Source organism: Triticum urartu, chromosome 4A (genome assembly GCF_056163025.1).
Source record: "Triticum urartu cultivar PI428250 chromosome 4A, HENAU_Tu73, whole genome shotgun sequence".
Taxonomy (NCBI): Eukaryota; Viridiplantae; Streptophyta; class Magnoliopsida; order Poales; family Poaceae; genus Triticum; species Triticum urartu.
In genome coordinates, this window is record NC_141876.1 from 22,923,828 (window position 1) to 22,941,147 (window position 17,320).

Here is a 17,320-nt window from a genome sequence, read left to right on the forward strand (position 1 = left end):
TAATATTGAAGCCAAAAGATGCAAAGTTAATAATGATGGTGCAACTTATTTGTGGCACTGCCGTTTAGGTCATATTGGTGTAAAGCGCATGAAGAAAATCCATGCTGATGGGCTTTTGGAATTACTTGATTATGAATCAGTTGATGCTTGCGAACCATGCCTCATGGGCAAACATGACTAAGACTCCGTTCTCTAGAACAATGGAGCGAGCAACTGACTTATTGGATATAATACATACTGATGTATGAGGTCCGATGAGTGTTGAGGCTCGCGGTGGGTATCATTATCTTCTGACCTTCACAGATGATTTGAGCAGATATGGGTATATCTACTTAAAGAAACATAAGTCTGAAACATTTGAAAAGTTCAAAGAATTTCAGAGTGAAGTGGAAAATCATCGTAACAAGAAAATAAAGTTTCTACGATCTGATCGCAGAGGTGAATATTTGAGTTACGAGTTTGGTCTTCAATTAAAACAGTGTGGAATAGTTTCACAAACTCATGCCACCTGGAACACCACAGCGTAATGGTGTACTTTATTTGATATAGTGCAATCTATGATGTCTCTTACCGATTTACCACTATCGTTTTGGGGTTATGCATTAGAGACAGCTACATTCACGTTAAATAGGGCACCATCGAAATCTGTTGAGACAACGCCTTATGAACTGTGGTTTGGCAAGAAACCAAAGTTGTCGTTTCTTAAAGTTTGGGGCGGCGATGCTTATGTGAAGAAGTTTCAAACTGATAAGCTTGAACCCAAATTGGAAAAGTGCATCTTCATAGGATACCCAAACGAAATTGTTGGGTACACCTTCTATCATAGATCCAAAGGCAAATTTGTTGCTGAGAATAGATCCTTTCTAGAGAAGGAGTTTCTCTTGAAAGAAGTGAGTGGGAGGAAAGTAGAACTTGATGAGGTAACTGTACCTGCTCCCTTATTAGAAAGTAGTTCATCACAGAAATCTGTTCCTGTGACTACTACACCAATTAATGAGGAAGCTAATGATGATGATCATGTAACTTCAGATCAAGTTACTATCAAACCTCGTAGGTCAACCAGAGTGAGATCCGTACCAGAGTGGTACGGTAATCCTGTTCTGGAGGTCATGACCATGACGAACCTACGAACTATGAGGAAGCGATGATGAGCCCAGATTCTGCGAAATGGCTTGAGGCCATAAAATCTGAGATGGGATCCATGTATGAGAACAAAGTGTGGACTTTGGTTGACTTGCCCGATGATCAGCAAGCCATAGAAAATAAATGGATCTTCAAGAGGAAGACAGACACTGATAGTAGTGTTACTATCTACAAAGCTAGAATAGTTGCAAAAGGTTTTCGACAAGTTCAAGGTGTTGACTACGGTAAGAGTTTCTCACTCGTATCTATGCTTAAGTCTGTCCGAATCATGTTAGCAATTACCGCATTTTATAAAATCTGGCAAATGGATAAACAATACTGCATTCCTTAATGGATTTATTAAAGAAGAGTTGTATATGATGCAACTAGAAGGTTTTGTCAATCATAAAGGTGCTAACAAAATATGCAAGCTCCAGCAATCCATCTATGGACTGGTGCAAGCATCTCGGAGTTGGAATATACGCTTTGATAAGTTGATCCAAGTATATAGTTTTATACAGACTTGCGGTGAAGCCTGTATTTACAAGAAAGTGAGTGGGAGCACTACAACATTTCTGATAAGTATATGTGAATGACGTATTGTTGATCGGAAATAATGTAGAATTATTCTGCAAAGCATAAAGGAGTGTTTGAAAGGAGTTTTTCAAAGAAATACCTTGGTGAAGCTGCTTACATAATGAGCATCAAGATCTATAGAGATAGATCAAGACGCTTGATAAGTTTTTCAATGAGTACATACCTTGACAAGTTTTTGAAGTAGTTCAAAATGGAACAGTCAAAGAAAGAGTTCTTGCCCATGTTACGAGGTGTGAAATTGAGTAAGACTCAAAGCCCGATCGCGGTAGAAGATAGAAAGAGAATGAAAGTCATTCCCTATGCCTTGGCCATAGGTTCTATAAAGTATGCCATGTTGTGTACCAAATCTATTGTATACCCTACACTATTTTTGGCAAGGGAGTACAATAGTGATCTTGGAGTAGATCACTAGACAGCGGTCAAAATTATCCTTAGTGGAATAAGGATATGTTTCTCGATTATGGAGGTGACAAAAAGGTTCGTCGTAAAGGGTTACGTCGATGCAAATTTTGACACTGATCCAGATGACTCTAAATCTCAATCTGGATACATATTGAAAGTGGGAGCAATTAGCTAGAGTAGCTCCGTGCAGAGCATTGTTGACATAGAAATTTGCAAAATACTTACGGATCTGAATGTGGCAGGCCCGTTGACTAAACTTCTCTCACAAGCAAAACATGATCACACCTTAGTACTCTTTGTGTGTTAATCACATAGCGATGTGAACTAGATTATTGACTCTAGTAAACCCTTTGGGTGTTGGTCACATGTCGATGTGAACTATGGGTGTTAATCACATGGTGATGTGAACTATTGGTATTAAATCACATGGCGATGTGAACTAGATTATTGACTCTAGTGCAAGTGGGAGACTGAAGGAAATATGCCCTAGAGGCAATAATAAAGTTATTATTTATTTCCTTATATCATGATAAATGTTTATTATTCATGCTAGAATTGTATTAATCAGAAACATAATACATGTGTGAATACATAGACAAACAGAGTGTCACTAGTATGCCTCTACTTGACTAGCTCGTTGATCAAAGATGGTTATGTTTCCTAACCATAGACATGAGTTGTCATTTGATTAACGAGATCACATCATTAGGAGAATGATGTGATTGACTTGACCCATTCCGTTAGCTTAGCACTTGATCGTTTAGTTTGTTGCTATTGCTTTCTTCATGACTTATACATGTTCCTATGACTATGAGATTATGCAACTCCCGTTTACCGGAGGAACACTTTGTGTGCCACCAAACGTCACAACGTAACTGGGTGATTATAAAGGTGCTCTACAGGTGTCTCCAAAGGTACTTGTTGGGTTGGCGTATTTCGAGATTAGGATTTGTCACTCCGATTGTCGGAGAGGTATCTCTGGGCCCACTCGGTAATGCACATCACTATAAGCCTTGCAAGCATTGCAACTAATGAGTTAGTTGCAGGATGATGTATTACAGAACGAGTAAAGATACTTGCCGGTAACGAGATTGAACTAGGTATTGAGATACCGACGATCGAATCTCGGGCAAGTAACATACCGAGGATAAAGGGAACAACGTATATTGTTATGCGGTCTGACCGATAAAGATCTTCGTAGAATATGTAGGAGCCAATATGGACATCCAGGTCCCGCTATTGGTTATTGACCAGAGAGGTGTCTCGGTCATGTCTACATAGTTCTCGAACCTGTAGGGTCCGCACGCTTAACGTTCATTGATGATATAGTACTATATGAGTTATGTATGTTGGTGATCAAATGTTGTTTGGAGTCCCGGATGAGATTACGGACATGACGAGGAGCTCCGGAATGGTCCGGAGGTAAAGATTCATATATTGGATGAAATGGTTTGGCCAAGGGGTCAGGCCCATGGGGCTATAAGTCGGTGCAAAAGGAGTTTTGCGGAGGCCAGGGGGCCAAACGCCGGAGACCCTGGCGTCTGGCCCTGGGCCAGACGCCGAGGCCCATGGCGTCTGGGCCAGACGCCAAGGATTGTGGCGTTTGGTCCTGGAGTCCGAGTGGGACTCTTGCCTTTCGGGCAAAACCGACTTTGAGGAGGCTTTTGCTCCAAGTTTCGACCCCAGGGCTCAACATATAAGTAGAGGGGCAGGGCTAGCACCAAAGACACATCAAGAAACACCAAGCCGTGTGCCGGCAACCCCGTCCCCTCTAGTTTATCCTCCGTCCTAGTTTTCGTAGTGCTTAGGCGAAGCCCTGCGGAGATTGTTCTTCACCAACACGTCACCACGCCGTCGTGCTGCCGGAACTCATCTACTACTTCGTCCCTCTTGCTGGATCGAGAAGGCGATGACGTCACCGAGCCGAACGTGTCCAGAACTCGGAGGTGCCGTGCTTTCGGTACTTGGATCGGTTGGATCGTGAAGACGTACGACTACACCAACCGCGTTGATATAACGCTTCCGCGAACGGTCTACGAGGGTACGTAGACAACACTCTCCCCTCTCGTTGCTATGCATCACCATGATCTTGCGTGTGCGTAGGAAATTTTTGAAATTACTACGTTCCCCAACACTCATGAGCGATGATGATAACGCTATCAGAACAAAGGGTGAGGCGGAGCGCAACCACGTCAATGGGTTATCATAGAACTAAGGCATTCTCAAGGAATCCGGATTCATCACTAGTATGTGTGTCGCTTAATTGTGTGATGTATAATTGTAGGTTCATATCACATATCCACTTTTATATGTTTCTGTTTCTGGGTCAAGCGGAGTACAAATATGTGCATATTGTCACAAATCTGTAACACACACCCACATTGTTCCTTTCCTGTTGGGTTAGAGCAACAATGATTAAGGGTCCCCGTGGACACAATTAGGGCGGTGTCCTTTGTTCTAGTATCTAAGTTATGTAAGGAGGGAGATAGCTTTTGTTACAACAACAACACCTTCGCTTCCCTACATCACTAAGACAGTAATATCCTTCATGTCTACATAGGCAGATGCTATGTGGTCGACTTCACATAGCACCACAAAGATAGGAACACAAACATACGAGGAGCATTATATATCTTATTGGAGTTCAACTGATGCACATACTAGGGTTTCTCCATATCCACGAGGCCTAGGGGTTTACTTACACATGGAGAGAACAAGCATCAGAAAGGTGTTCATGAAAACATCGGATGAATGATTAATTTAACACACATATGAATCCACATTAGGGTATTACAAAGGGATGAATGAAGATGTTGATGATAAGGTTGTGGATGACGATGAAGATCGATTTGATGACATGGTGGTGCCCTTCTGCCCCCCCCCCCCCCGCGCGAAGGTGAGGATTCATGGTTTGGAATGTGGTTCCGGTCTCTCTGTCCATCCTCTCAAGATCTGATCAGATGGGGTTGAAATAGTTGACGAGGGGAGGAGACGTCGTGTGGTACGACCGCTGGTACGAGCGCGTACAGTTGTACCAGACGTTGTCTTCTCCTCTAAAACGCTTGATGCGACTGATTTTCGAGAATTTCCTCCTTGCTACAAACCCTTACACTTCAGGGCCCAACAAATATCCATCTAATAGGCACATCATAATAGTCGATGATTTCATGAAGCAGAAGCCCGCTCGCTGGCCTTTTTGGTCTAAACAATCCGATCCGCCTCCCCCGCCCCTGCCCCTAGCTTGGTTGCCCTGGTGTCTCTGAAGAAATTGATGTCCCCGTCACGCCCCTACCTTTCTGTGCCGCTGTGTCGTCGGTACAAGGGAATACATGAATTTCATGTGGTGTTGGATGAGAATTTACACGTATTTTCAATTGGATGTTTTTTGAAATTCATGAACATTTTAGAATATGATGAATTTTTTAATTTGATGAAAAAAATTTATTGAATAAAAATAAGTTGAATTGGATGAACAATTTTGAATATGATGATTTTTTTAAATTCATGAACAATTTAGAATATGATTAACACTTTTTAGTTTGATGATATTAAAACTTCTTAGTTTGATGATTCTTTTAGTTTTATGAAAATAATTTGAATTGGATGGACATTTTGGAATATGATGATTTTTTTTTTCAAATTCACGATCAATTTAGAATATGATGACATTTTCTTAATTTGATGTTTTTTAATTCAATAAAAATATTTTGAATTCGATGAACATTTTTTAATATGATCACCTTTTAAAAAATTCATGAACAATTTAGAATATGATGAATTTTTCTAATTTTATGAAAATAAATTGGTTTAGACGACCATTTTTTCAAATTGATGAAAATATTTTGAATTTTATGAACATTATTTGAATTCGATGAACAAAAAATGTTCATGGTTTAAAAAAAGGTTTGCGAAAATAGAAAAAGAACAAAGAAAAATAAAAATAAAAAAGGGAAAATAAAAAAGGGAAAAACAAAAGGCCCAAAAGAAAACCAAAAATATTGGAAGAGAGAAGCCCGTGCTACTTGAGCCAGCCCAAATTCACATAGCAATGCCCAGGAGCAGTGGCGATTTCTACTCAACAGGCTTGAACAAGCTCAAGCCTGTCCTCAAAAATCGCCAAAAAAATCACTACCAAGCGCACTTAGTTAGGCCTAGCCCAGAAAATAGCATCTTCCAGCCATCTTATTGCATCACGCTGCACTACCTTCAAAAAAATTAGCATATTTGAAGTTGAGCCTACCCTCCATTCGTGTCCTATATTCGCCACTGCCATGAGGATGCATGTTTGGTTGCTATCGAGCAGCCAGCACATGAAAGAGGATCCACCATCATTTTACCCCTCCAAATTTCAAGTGTCATGCTAAAAAGGTCATGACAACCCTATAAATGGTGCTAAAAACACCAACTTGGACCGCACTCCATGTACCATGTGTGGCCTTAAGGCCCCCCGGCCCGCAATTAAAAGGAACGTGCCGTCTCCAGCCTTAAGGCATGGCTTTTGCAATCACCTTGTTCCATGGCGGGCCGAAGGCCGGCCCGACCCTTTTACCTGCAGGATAGTTCACCGTTTCTTATTTTTGACATAGCTTACGTCTCATGGCAGGCGGTCCACCCGCAGGATAATAAGGCGTGAAGCGAACGCTCACTTGTAGCATGACGTTTGCTCAAAAAAAGGAAGAAAAAAACTTGTAGCATGGCGCACACTCGAACGACCAACGGACCCGTAGTAAGGCCCTGTTTGTTTCGGATTTTGGGACCAGATTCAGCTTCACAAGAATCTGAAACAAACAAATATTTAAAATCAGCTTCGCCAGTGAAGCTGAATCTGAATTTGGGCCATTTTTAACGTAATTTTCTGAAGCACCTTAAAATATACTTGGGTTTGCGAACCAGCTTTGCCACAGAAGCGAATCCACCACGGGTGATTAAAATCCAAGAGAATCTAGAACAAACGGGGCCTAAAAATATCCTGGCACAAGCAGGGAAAAGAAAAATCCGAATTCCAAACATAGGCGTCGGTCGGTCGAGGACGTGGACGCGACGGGGATGAGGTCCGGATTCCCCGTCCCCATCGGGCACGCCGCCGTCCACAGGTCATCAATCAGGATAGACCCCGGCCATGCCGCGGCGCCCGAACGCGGGACACGCGGCAGCGCCCCCCGGTCCGCTCGCGCCCGAGCAGCGCGAAAAATATTGTCGCCGCCGAAAGGCCCACCAATTATCGATGGCGGAATACGATGCTCGTTCCCGGCCTACTAGTCGTAGTCCTATCGCGTGGTCGATCGCGTCGCGGGGGCCAGGTGAGGTGAGGTGAGGGGGGAACAGGGGGAGAAAAAATCTGGGCGGGGTGGGGTGGGGCGGGGCGGGATTGGTCGGCGCCAGCTCCCCCGCGCACCCGCAACGTGGGGTGCTGATCCCGGGCCCCACCCCTGTCCCCTTCTCCTTTCTGCCCTCTGGACTCTGGTACCCCTCCCTTTCCCCCTGCCTGCCCCTCGCCCCGTTCTCGCTGCGATCGTGATCCCGTTGGCTGGCTCTCCAGGAGGCGGATCGGAATCGGATGGGCGCGCGGTCTCCCCGGCCGGCGGCGTGCTACAGGCGAGCTTCATGAGCTCCTCCTCCTCCTCCTTCTCCTTTCGGCTGCTTCCGGCCAGCTGAGGTACGGGCTCTGTTCGTGCTTGCTCTGGTTCCCAGGCCTGTTGCTGTTGGTTCGCTCCGTGAATTGCTTGGGATTGGGGGAGCTTCGGGTCAGCGGCTTGGCGAGAAGCGGTGCTGCGAGGGCTGCCAGTTCTAGCTTGAATTTCTAGCTTGAATTCAACTGGTTCCGACTTCTCCTGCTTTAATTTGGCGACGGTGATACAGTCAGTAGTGACTCTACTTATTACTTTGCGGCGGCGTTTCTCAGTTTTGCCGCGAATTTGACTGGCTGCCTGGTTGCTGCAAAGGGGCCTTTTGTGATCCGAGGCTCCTTTCTCGTCCACAGATAACTGTAACTTTTTTATAGCCTTTCTTGCTTGTAGGTAGCATAACCGTTGTCAAACATGTTTGACGCTCTGCTTTACTATTTGTTTTACCGACGATTCGATGATAGATGCCCAAGTGATGTGACGTGTCTGCCGCGCGCCTATTAGAATGTTTGCGCCGGGGCACCAGTAGCAGTAGAATTCTTCTTCTGTGTTACTGCTGTATTGGTTTGACTATTACTAGAGTACTAGCTAGTAATACAATTCTTCTTCTGTGTTACTACTACTACTGTATTTCTTTGACTAGTGCAGTACTAGTACACATGCTTCTCCCAACAAAGACAAAGCGCCCATTGCTTGACAGCTTCCTCTGCTTTGTTTCAGGCCATCTAGAGCGATATTTGTGTGGCTTCTCAGCGATTCCTGTGGACCTTGACATGGCCGGCGCAGAGACAAGCAACGGGAACGCCCAGAGGTGTGCTAACTCACATTTCTAATATTGGCCTGCCTTACTGTTTTGGTACAAATAGCAAGTGTTTCTTCAGTGCTTTCCCTGAATACTGAAACCCGCATTAAAATGAGAGCCTGGTTTGCAGCTGCACGATACACCATTAATTGAATTATTATTACTAGATTTATTTATACAATTCATTTTCAGGAACTACTTGGTATAGAAATTTGAATACATGTAATGGATTGTTGCTTTTAGCCTGATTCTTTTCTTCTGATTTTTATTTTTGCGGCTATTCTTTTCTTCTGATTAGGGGGGATACCCTTCCAAATGGAGACGTCTATGTGGGCAACTTCGATGGGTTAGTGCCTCATGGAATGGGGAAGTATATGTGGACGGATGGGTCCCTTTATGACGGCGAGTGGGATAAAAGCAAAATGACGGGGAGAGGAATGATCCAGTGGCCTTCAGGCGCATCCTATGAAGGCGACTTCCGCGGAGGTTTCATCGACGGAACAGGCACTTTCAAGGGGGTCGACGGCTCGGTTTACAAAGGTTCCTGGAGGATGAACAAAAAGCAGGGAATGGGGACAATGGTTTACTCCAACTCTGACAGTTATGAAGGTTTGTGGAACGAGGGTTTACCGGATGGATATGGTAAATACACATGGGCTGCTGGCAACATCTACATTGGAAGCTGGAAATCAGGTAGCATGAACGGCCGAGGCGTAATGCAGTGGATAAATGGTGATACTCTTGACTGTAATTGGCTCAGTGGGCTGGCTCATGGCAAAGGCTACTGCAAATACGCATCAGGAGCATGTTACATTGGTACATGGGACAGGGGAGTCAAGGATGGCCATGGCATATTTTATCAACCAGGAAGTAAAATACCTTGTAACCTTGAAGTTTCTGAGTGTGCAACAGATAATGATGGTACAAGTGCTTCAAGTTCTAGTAATGAAAAGGTCAAAGTTGGACTGTTGTTTCTATTGCAAAACCTGTGCAACAAATGGGGGCTACGTAGGTTTTTTCATCGTCCCAGGCGCATTTCAAATGGCACAACACCAATTTTTGTTGATGATTCTGGAAATCACTTACCACAAGATCCACCCAATAAATCCTTGTCAAGTAAGGAGCATTTACAAAACAGTGATGTTCATAAGGATTTGGTCTACGAACGGGAATATATACAAGGAGTGCTTATCTCCGAACAGCCAAAAGGCAAACATTCTGGAATGTTGGACAGCGGTGAAACACAGGAAAATACCTGGCAAAAACAAGAAAGAGGGCCAATGGAGACTATTTACAAGGGCCACAGGAGCTATTTTCTAATGCTTAATTTGCAACTCGGCATCAGGTGAGCGCTGACTAGCATCAATCTGTCGCTGCAAGTTTCTGTGTCATCTGAACTTAGCCACAGGAATCTACCTTATGTTTTTCTTTTTTGCATAGTGCGTATATATGTTTAAGGCTGGCACACCCTGTTTAAATGAAGTAAGCTATGTAAGTAGGAATGAGTACTTGTAGATCTCAGGCACCAGAGTAACAAACACTTATTAATTCAAGCGCAGTATTACTGCCTGAAAGATCAGCATTCAGTAGTCAGTTCAGTGCAAAAGATTAACAAGTAGTCATAGTTTTTCTTATTTGAGTACAAAAAAGTAGTTTCTTCTTTTGAGGAAAGAGGTCAATACTGGCTCCAGATAATCAATATGGTCCATGTTGTATAAAGGAATATTTTATCTTTGAGGAAAATGTATAATAAACTAATGTAACTTATAGTATTCCATACACGAGCATTTTCCATTTTGGTAATAAAACAATCGTTCACAAATGCTTGTCACTGTCACATTTTCTTGGCATGTGTTCCAACACCACATCTATTAAGTACTATATGCCTATACCCATCAAACCATCTCTTTAATTCCACTGCTTTGTTGTTTATTCGAGTTATTTTTGCTATCAGATGTTCCATTAGTCAAATCATCATTTCGTTTAGTGATGTTCCATTAGCTACTGATTGACCAGACAACAATGATTTTCAGGTATACCGTGGGTAAAATCACCCCTGTACCTTTACGTGAAGTTCGTTCAAATGATTTTGGACCTAGGGCCCGGATAATAATGTACTTCCCTTGTGAAGGCTCGCAGTATACCCCTCCACACTGCTCTGTCAATTTCTTTTGGAAAGATTATTGTCCTATGGTCTTCCGGTACGTCTCTTTCCAATTTGCAAAGTGTACATTAATTTATAATTACTAGTGCACTCTTATTATTTCCTCTGATTGGATTTTAAATCTATGTCTCACTCATCCACAGTTAAATATTTGTGTGCTTCTCCCTGGTTCACCATTCCCTAACACGTAGAAAATGATGAAGGAATTAATTTGAATGTATAATTCATCATCTGAACTAAGAAGAAGCAGAAGGGTTAGACACCCTGTTTCTATAAGCACAAAAAATAGTACTAAATCTCAAACAAATAAGTTGCCGCCGTTCCAGAAACAAGCGAGAAACTCATGGTCACAACATTCATAAAGTTTTCTTATAAAATGTTCATGAAGTACTGTGGCTGGTCGGAAGGAGACACAGCATAAAGACCGCCACTCATGCTGAAGTGTGTGCCACGAATAATAGTTTGCACATTTCTAACTGTTTCATAATCCAACTGTTTTTGTTTATTCAGAGTATAAACTGTAATAGTGCATGTATCATATTTGTTGAAACAATGCCGGATGACACAGACTGAAGAAAAAATTCCATCAACCCTGAACCTTGATAGTGTCTTCTGCTTTCTTTGATTTTCTCCAAAGATAATCATTTTCTAAGTAACAAACCTATGAATCATTTTCTAAGTGACAAACCTATGTTTGCTAGGAATCTTCGGGAAATGTTTCATATTGATGCCGCAGATTACATGATGTCCATATGTGGGGGTGATAGTCTAAAGGAGCTTTCTTCACCTGGGAAAAGTGGCAGTATTTTCTATCTTTCCCAGGACGAACGATTTGTTATAAAAACATTGAGAAAAAGTGAACTGAAGGTATGGTCCTTAAGATTTTTTATGAGTATGTTTTCCCTGTTTACATTTGCAACCAGGAATTCTGTTTCTTGCAGTAATTAAAATATGAATAAACGGTAAAAGTGAGCTTTACCGCCGAAAAAAAACTGTCTCCCTTGTTGAGTGATAAGATATGCCTACTGCAGATTGGTTTGATGTAATACGTCCTGCAGATACTGTTGAAGATGCTTCCAAAATATTACAATCATGTCAAAGCTTATGATAATACTCTCATTACGAAATTTTTTGGCGTGCACAGGATTACGCTAAAAGCTGGAAAAAAGGTACATGGTCATATTTTTGGTGCACTATTGTAGTTCAGCTCATATGCATTTGCCATAGTTATTGCCATCTATGGTGCTATTGCAGGTCCGTTTTGTTGTGATGGGTAATATGTTCTGCACTGAGCTGCGAATTCACCGTAAGTACGACTTGAAGGGATCTACACAGGGCCGGTCAACAAAAAAGCAAAAAATTAATGAGAACACAACATTAAAGGATCTTGACCTAGCACATGCATTTCATGTTGATAAATCGTGGAGGCAAGCGCTTTTCAGGTAGGCTGTTCCTTCGTTGATCTGTATATTTTCCATATTTCTATAGTTTATTTTCTTGTTTTGGCTGTGGTGGTAGCTTTAAGAGTTCACAACCCTTATATTTTACGACTTCACATTTTAGAAATTTGTTCCAATGGGTCCCTGTACATACCAAAGAAAGTACTCCTAAATGATATGAATTAAATTGCTACATCAGCCCCTGAATCTCTGTATCTACCGATTGTTTACTACTATTTTATGAAAAACTATTTTTTTCTCAATATAAGACGCACGCACATGGTAGGTCTTTGATCTTTATTTTTGTATTGTTTGGATGGATGAGGGATATTAAAAAGAGAAAACATTATGTGTGCAAGTACTAGCAAGGAACCCTTGTGTTGCCGCCGATTAAAAGAATCATACTACATGTTTCCAAGAGTAATTATTTATTTAATCGAGGTGTTGCTCAGTGCATGCATAAAATTCATGGTAGATTGGGTGTATGGAATCTCTGTAGTTGAGCTTGACATATTACTGCACCATTTCTGCTGTATTGTTTTTTCTGGAACCAGTTTCAAAAATAGGAAACCATCGTTGCTTATGAAACCTTGAAATCTCCTTTTAGGACATGAAGCGTTGAACATTAATAAACATATGATTCAACAATTGACAATTTGATGATAAGTGCAAACTGCTAACTACTTTTGTCAACCGATTTTCAGGCAGATAGCTCTTGATAGTATGTTCCTGGAATCCCAATCGATTATTGACTATAGCATGCTATTGGGAATCCATTTCAGAGCCCCCAATCACTTGAAGACTGCCACGTCACATCAGAATACACTCGAAAGCAGTGGAATTACGTCTGCAATGGATTGTATGTACCCAGTACCCTACCTCAAGTACAGATGAGTAGTATTTATGTTCCTCTAAAATGGTGAACTTTCCTTAAATCGGAAGTTGAAACAGATTGCACGCTTGTACACTCTGTTTTGTTTCTTAGTCTCATTGGATTGGTATCAATTCCCTACCTTCAGCTTTTGGCTTCCTTCTATTGCCTAAGAGTGATAGTTTGTCTTTTTTTTTTACCTTAATCAGGTAACGTGCCACTGCATTGTGAGGATGCGAACTCCTCAAAGGGATTTCTTCTAGTTGCTCACGAGCCAGGTACGACCGTAGGCGGTTCCCACATCAGAGGGAGCATGGTTAGAGCATCAGAAGGTGGTTACGAAGAAGTCGATCTTGTTCTGCCAGACACCGGCAGGTAGATCTTCTTAACTTCATCTAAAATATTCTACAATTTTACCCAATACTTGGACATATGTTGCTGCACTGTCCCGAGTCCGTGAATTCAAGTGTTAACGAAAAAGGTTATACTTCCGTTTTATGCTCTTATTTTTTTGAAAGTTACTTTTTTGAGTTGTATTTTTCTGAAAGTTAAAAGTCCTGCATGGTTAAAAAACTTACAATAACCAAGACAAGTCGTGTTTCTGATTCCTGTGACGTCTATATTCAGGTTCCGTGTGCAGCTAGGGGTGAACATGCCGGCCCGAGCTCGGAAATTGCTGGAAAGCACGGACGCGGTCGAGGAGTACGACGTTGTGCTCTACCTCGGCATCATAGACATACTGCAGGAGTACAACACGTCCAAGAGGGTAGAGCATGCGGTCAAATCGCTCAAGTTCGACCCCCTTTCGATATCATCTGTTGATCCGAACTTGTATTCGAAACGATTCGTTAGTTTCTTGGAGAGGGTTTTCCCTGAGCAAGACTAAAATAGAGAGGACATGAACGGTACATAGCAGTAATGGGTATTTTTGTTTTCTGGTTGTTGTTTTTGTTGTAAAGAATGAACATATTCTTCACTGGAAATACTCGATAGGCAAACATATAGTTCTTGTGCAGCTCCACAAAAGTTATTATACTGGTGATTATTTCCCCTTCTGTATGTCACGTGCCAGAAAGTGGCTATGAAATGCGCCTCCGTGGAGCCTTTCCCGTCAGCTGTGTTCGTCTCCCCGGCAATCTCCGCTGCTTCTTTGAACTAACTGTGAGTCTGTGACTCGTGGGTGAGGGCATGATCAGAAAAGGCCCAATGGTTTCCTTGCTTTATTTGTTTTTTTATTGTTGTTATCGTCGTGCATCTTTGAACTAACTAAGTACTAGTACTAGAGAATAATTTTATGGACTTTCAGATCAAACTAAGTTAAGTACTCCCTAATTTAATATAACTTTTATCAACGACAATTAATATAGATCAGAGGGAGTACTAAAGAATAATTTTATTGACTTTCAGATCAGCCAAATTCCTCCACTCTGTCTGAACTGTTCTAAAATATATACTTTTGTAGTTGCAATACTGCCCTGCCCTGCCCGGCAGTTTATTTTTCTCATTGTTTATTATTCACCAGACACGAACTAGGGGTAGTATAATACTCTACGCCACCACTGACTCTAGGGGCCAGAGCTGAATTAAGCTAAAAGTACTACGCTGTTCTTCACAAGATTGTTTATTCCATCTGTTAATTAACTTCACCGCTACGCTGTTATTCATCTTCACACTATCATCCGAGGGCACGCCGTGTCTTCTACGTACACGTGCACCACTACAGCTATATAAACACATCCCATTCCACACATTGTGGACAGACCAAACCACCAGTAATCAAGCACCAATCGAGCAGATCATGGCCATTCCCAAGACTTTGCTTCTTGCCATCGTAGGCTGCATCTGCTTATGCAGCAGTGCTGTTATGTCAGCTCGCGAGCTCAACGACGCGACCATGGTGGAGAGGCATGAGCAGTGGATGGCGAAGTTCAACCGCCTTTACAAGGACGGCACCGAGAAGGCACATCGGTATGAGGTGTTCAAGGCCAACGTTGCCTTCATCGAGTCGTTCAACGCCGGAAACCACAAGTTCTGGCTCGGTGTCAACCAGTTTACCGACCTCACCAATGATGAGTTCAAGGCAACCAAGACCAACAAGGGCCTCAAGAGGAGCGGTAGCCAGGCTCCAACCGGGTTCAAGTACAACAATGTCAGCACCGATGCACTTCCAGCCGCTGTTGATTGGAGAACCAAGGGTGCCGTTACTCCTATCAAAGACCAAGGCCAATGTGGTAAGCAAATTTTTGTAGTACTCCCTTTGTTTATTTTTGGTTCGCATATTAGGTTTGTCTTAAGTCAAACTTTCTGAAGTTTGGCCAAGTTTATATATCATGTTCCCATGATAACTGAAATCACACTAAGGACAACACTATTATTGCAGGCTGCTGCTGGGCCTTTTCAGCTGTAGCCGCAACCGAAGCCATTGTGAAGTTGAGCTCCGGGAAGCTAGTCTCTCTGTCGGAATAAGAGCTAGTTGACTGTGACGTTCATGGTGTTGATCAGGGTTGTGAGGGTGGTGAGATGGACGATGCCTTCAAGTTCATCATCAAGAATGGCGGCCTCACCACCGAGGCCAACTACCCCTACACGGCACAAGACGGACAATGCAAGACAAGCATTGCAAGCAACAGTGTTGCAACCACCAAGGGCTACGAGGATGTGCCCGCCAACGACGAATCTTCTCTTATGAAAGCCGTGGCTAACCAGCCTGTGTCAGTAGCTGTGGACGGAGGGGATGCCATATTTCAACATTACTCCGGCGGGGTAATGACCGGCTCATGTGGGACTGATTTGGACCATGGCATAGCAGCTATTGGATATGGCATGACAAGTGACGGAACTAAGTATTGGCTACTGAAAAACTCATGGGGCACGACATGGGGCGAGAGTGGGTACCTCAGAATGGAGAAGGATATTTCTGACAAGAGTGGTATGTGTGGCTTGGCCATGCAACCTTCCTACCCCACCGAGTAGAGGAAGTACATTGCCACATATAGCTACAAATACTGCTGAAATATACATACTTTTGTCTATATGTATGCACCTTCCATTACACTACCTTGGTTGTTGTTTGTAAAGTCGTGAATGTTCTGTCAATATATATAAAGAAGACGGATGACTTCAAGCTTAATACTCTATGAGGATGTTTACGCTGAAACCCATCTTGTTTGAATCCAATCATTAATTGGAACATTTTTTTCTAGAATGAGAGAATGTTCCTGATCTTTGGATCGATGAATGTGCACAACCATCTTACTACAGAATGTTAATACATAGTATTTCACTACACTAAAAAGGTACAACAATACACAACAATTCGTACCACTCATGATTCCACTACTAGGCCGTCACTCATATCTGCTAAATAAAGCTCGAACTACCATCTTCAAGCGGCTCCATCCAAAATCTGAATACCTTGTGCTTTTCACACGCTGCAGTAAAGCACATATAATAACCAAAAGAAATTCGAAAATCTCACTTTTGAGGGTGTCTATTTCTTTTTCTTTCTTTATTTTTGATCTTGAAACCGTAGGAGAGGCTCCTACCGTGCTATATTAAATATAGGGTGACTTTACATGATAGTACAAGGTATTGATGGGAGTCCTCAAGGAAGGAAGAAACTAAAGAAGTACTAGCAGAAAGAAAAACCTAAGTGTTTAAGATTTGTAAGGAGATCAAGGAGGGATTATAAAATTACAAAGAACGAGCTAACAGAGTAATGTAGTCCCAAAAAGCTTTGTCCACTCTATATTTTAGCCAAGAGAAGATCTGACTTGGTCCTCTCTCTCCAAGCGGCCAAAGTAGGATTGATGTGCCTGAAAATGAAGTTGTTTCGCTCTTTCCAAATATTCCAGGCAACAATACCCACAATCTCAAAAAGTAAGTCTCCGAAGAAGCTCTGTTTAACAGCTTGGATGGCCTCAATCCGCGTTTGATTCAGACTCCATGAAATTCCAACTTTCAGCCAACAAGCCACACTAAACGGACACGCGATGATCAAATGGTCAATTGTCTTTTTGGTTCCAGGGTGTCTATTTTTTTACAAAATATGGCCGAGGTAGCATTAATCAACACGCTAGGTAGGTCAAACCTGGGTTGGACCTGTGCATTTTCATACTTACTACAGGCTGACGCGCGCTTTGTCATCCTGTTCTTCGGTCAAGAGTTTAGGTTTTTTATGGAGGTTATTACGAGCGGTTGCTTCATTGTGTGTTTAACCTGAGTTAGACCGGTTTTTAATTATGTTGTTGTTATTTTTTTGTTGTCTACGCTCTTATACAGTAGAGGCAATATCTGTTG

The 17,320-nt window shown here is 42.3% G+C and overlaps 1 protein-coding gene and 1 pseudogene across 3 annotated transcripts; both read left to right on the forward strand.

Annotated features, from left to right (window-relative positions):
* Positions 1-7,407: 7,407 nt before the first annotated feature.
* On the forward strand, positions 7,408-14,076 carry LOC125550362 (phosphatidylinositol 4-phosphate 5-kinase 1). 3 transcript variants are annotated; one of them, XM_048713340.2, is made up of 10 exons: positions 7,408-7,777; positions 8,466-8,556; positions 8,846-9,892; positions 10,581-10,748; positions 11,413-11,578; positions 11,770-11,880; positions 11,966-12,153; positions 12,933-13,009; positions 13,231-13,396; positions 13,649-14,076. In XM_048713340.2, exons 2-10 carry the CDS (start codon positions 8,519-8,521, stop codon positions 13,905-13,907), a joined length of 2,220 nt encoding a protein of 739 aa, XP_048569297.1. In that variant the 5' UTR covers positions 7,408-7,777; positions 8,466-8,518; the 3' UTR covers positions 13,908-14,076. The 3 variants fall into 3 exon arrangements, with proteins under 3 accessions (XP_048569297.1, XP_048569296.1, XP_048569298.1); XM_048713339.2 differs by having other exon boundaries at positions 7,411-7,777; positions 12,855-13,009; XM_048713341.2 differs by having other exon boundaries at positions 7,552-7,716; positions 12,855-13,009.
* A 135-nt stretch (positions 14,077-14,211) lies between these two features.
* LOC125550364 (senescence-specific cysteine protease SAG39-like) lies at positions 14,212-15,995 on the forward strand (annotated as a pseudogene).
* Positions 15,996-17,320: the final 1,325 nt, after the last annotated feature.

Coding starts and splice junctions, on each gene's coding strand:
- LOC125550362 (XM_048713339.2), top strand. CDS start 8,519: ATGGCCGGCGCAGAGACAAGCAACGGGAACGCCCAGAG. Junction 9,893..10,580: donor AATTTGCAACTCGGCATCAG/GTGAGCGCTGAC, acceptor AATGATTTTCAG/GTATACCGTGGGTAAAATCA. Junction 13,010..13,230: donor AATTACGTCTGCAATGGATT/GTATGTACCCAG, acceptor TACCTTAATCAG/GTAACGTGCCACTGCATTGT.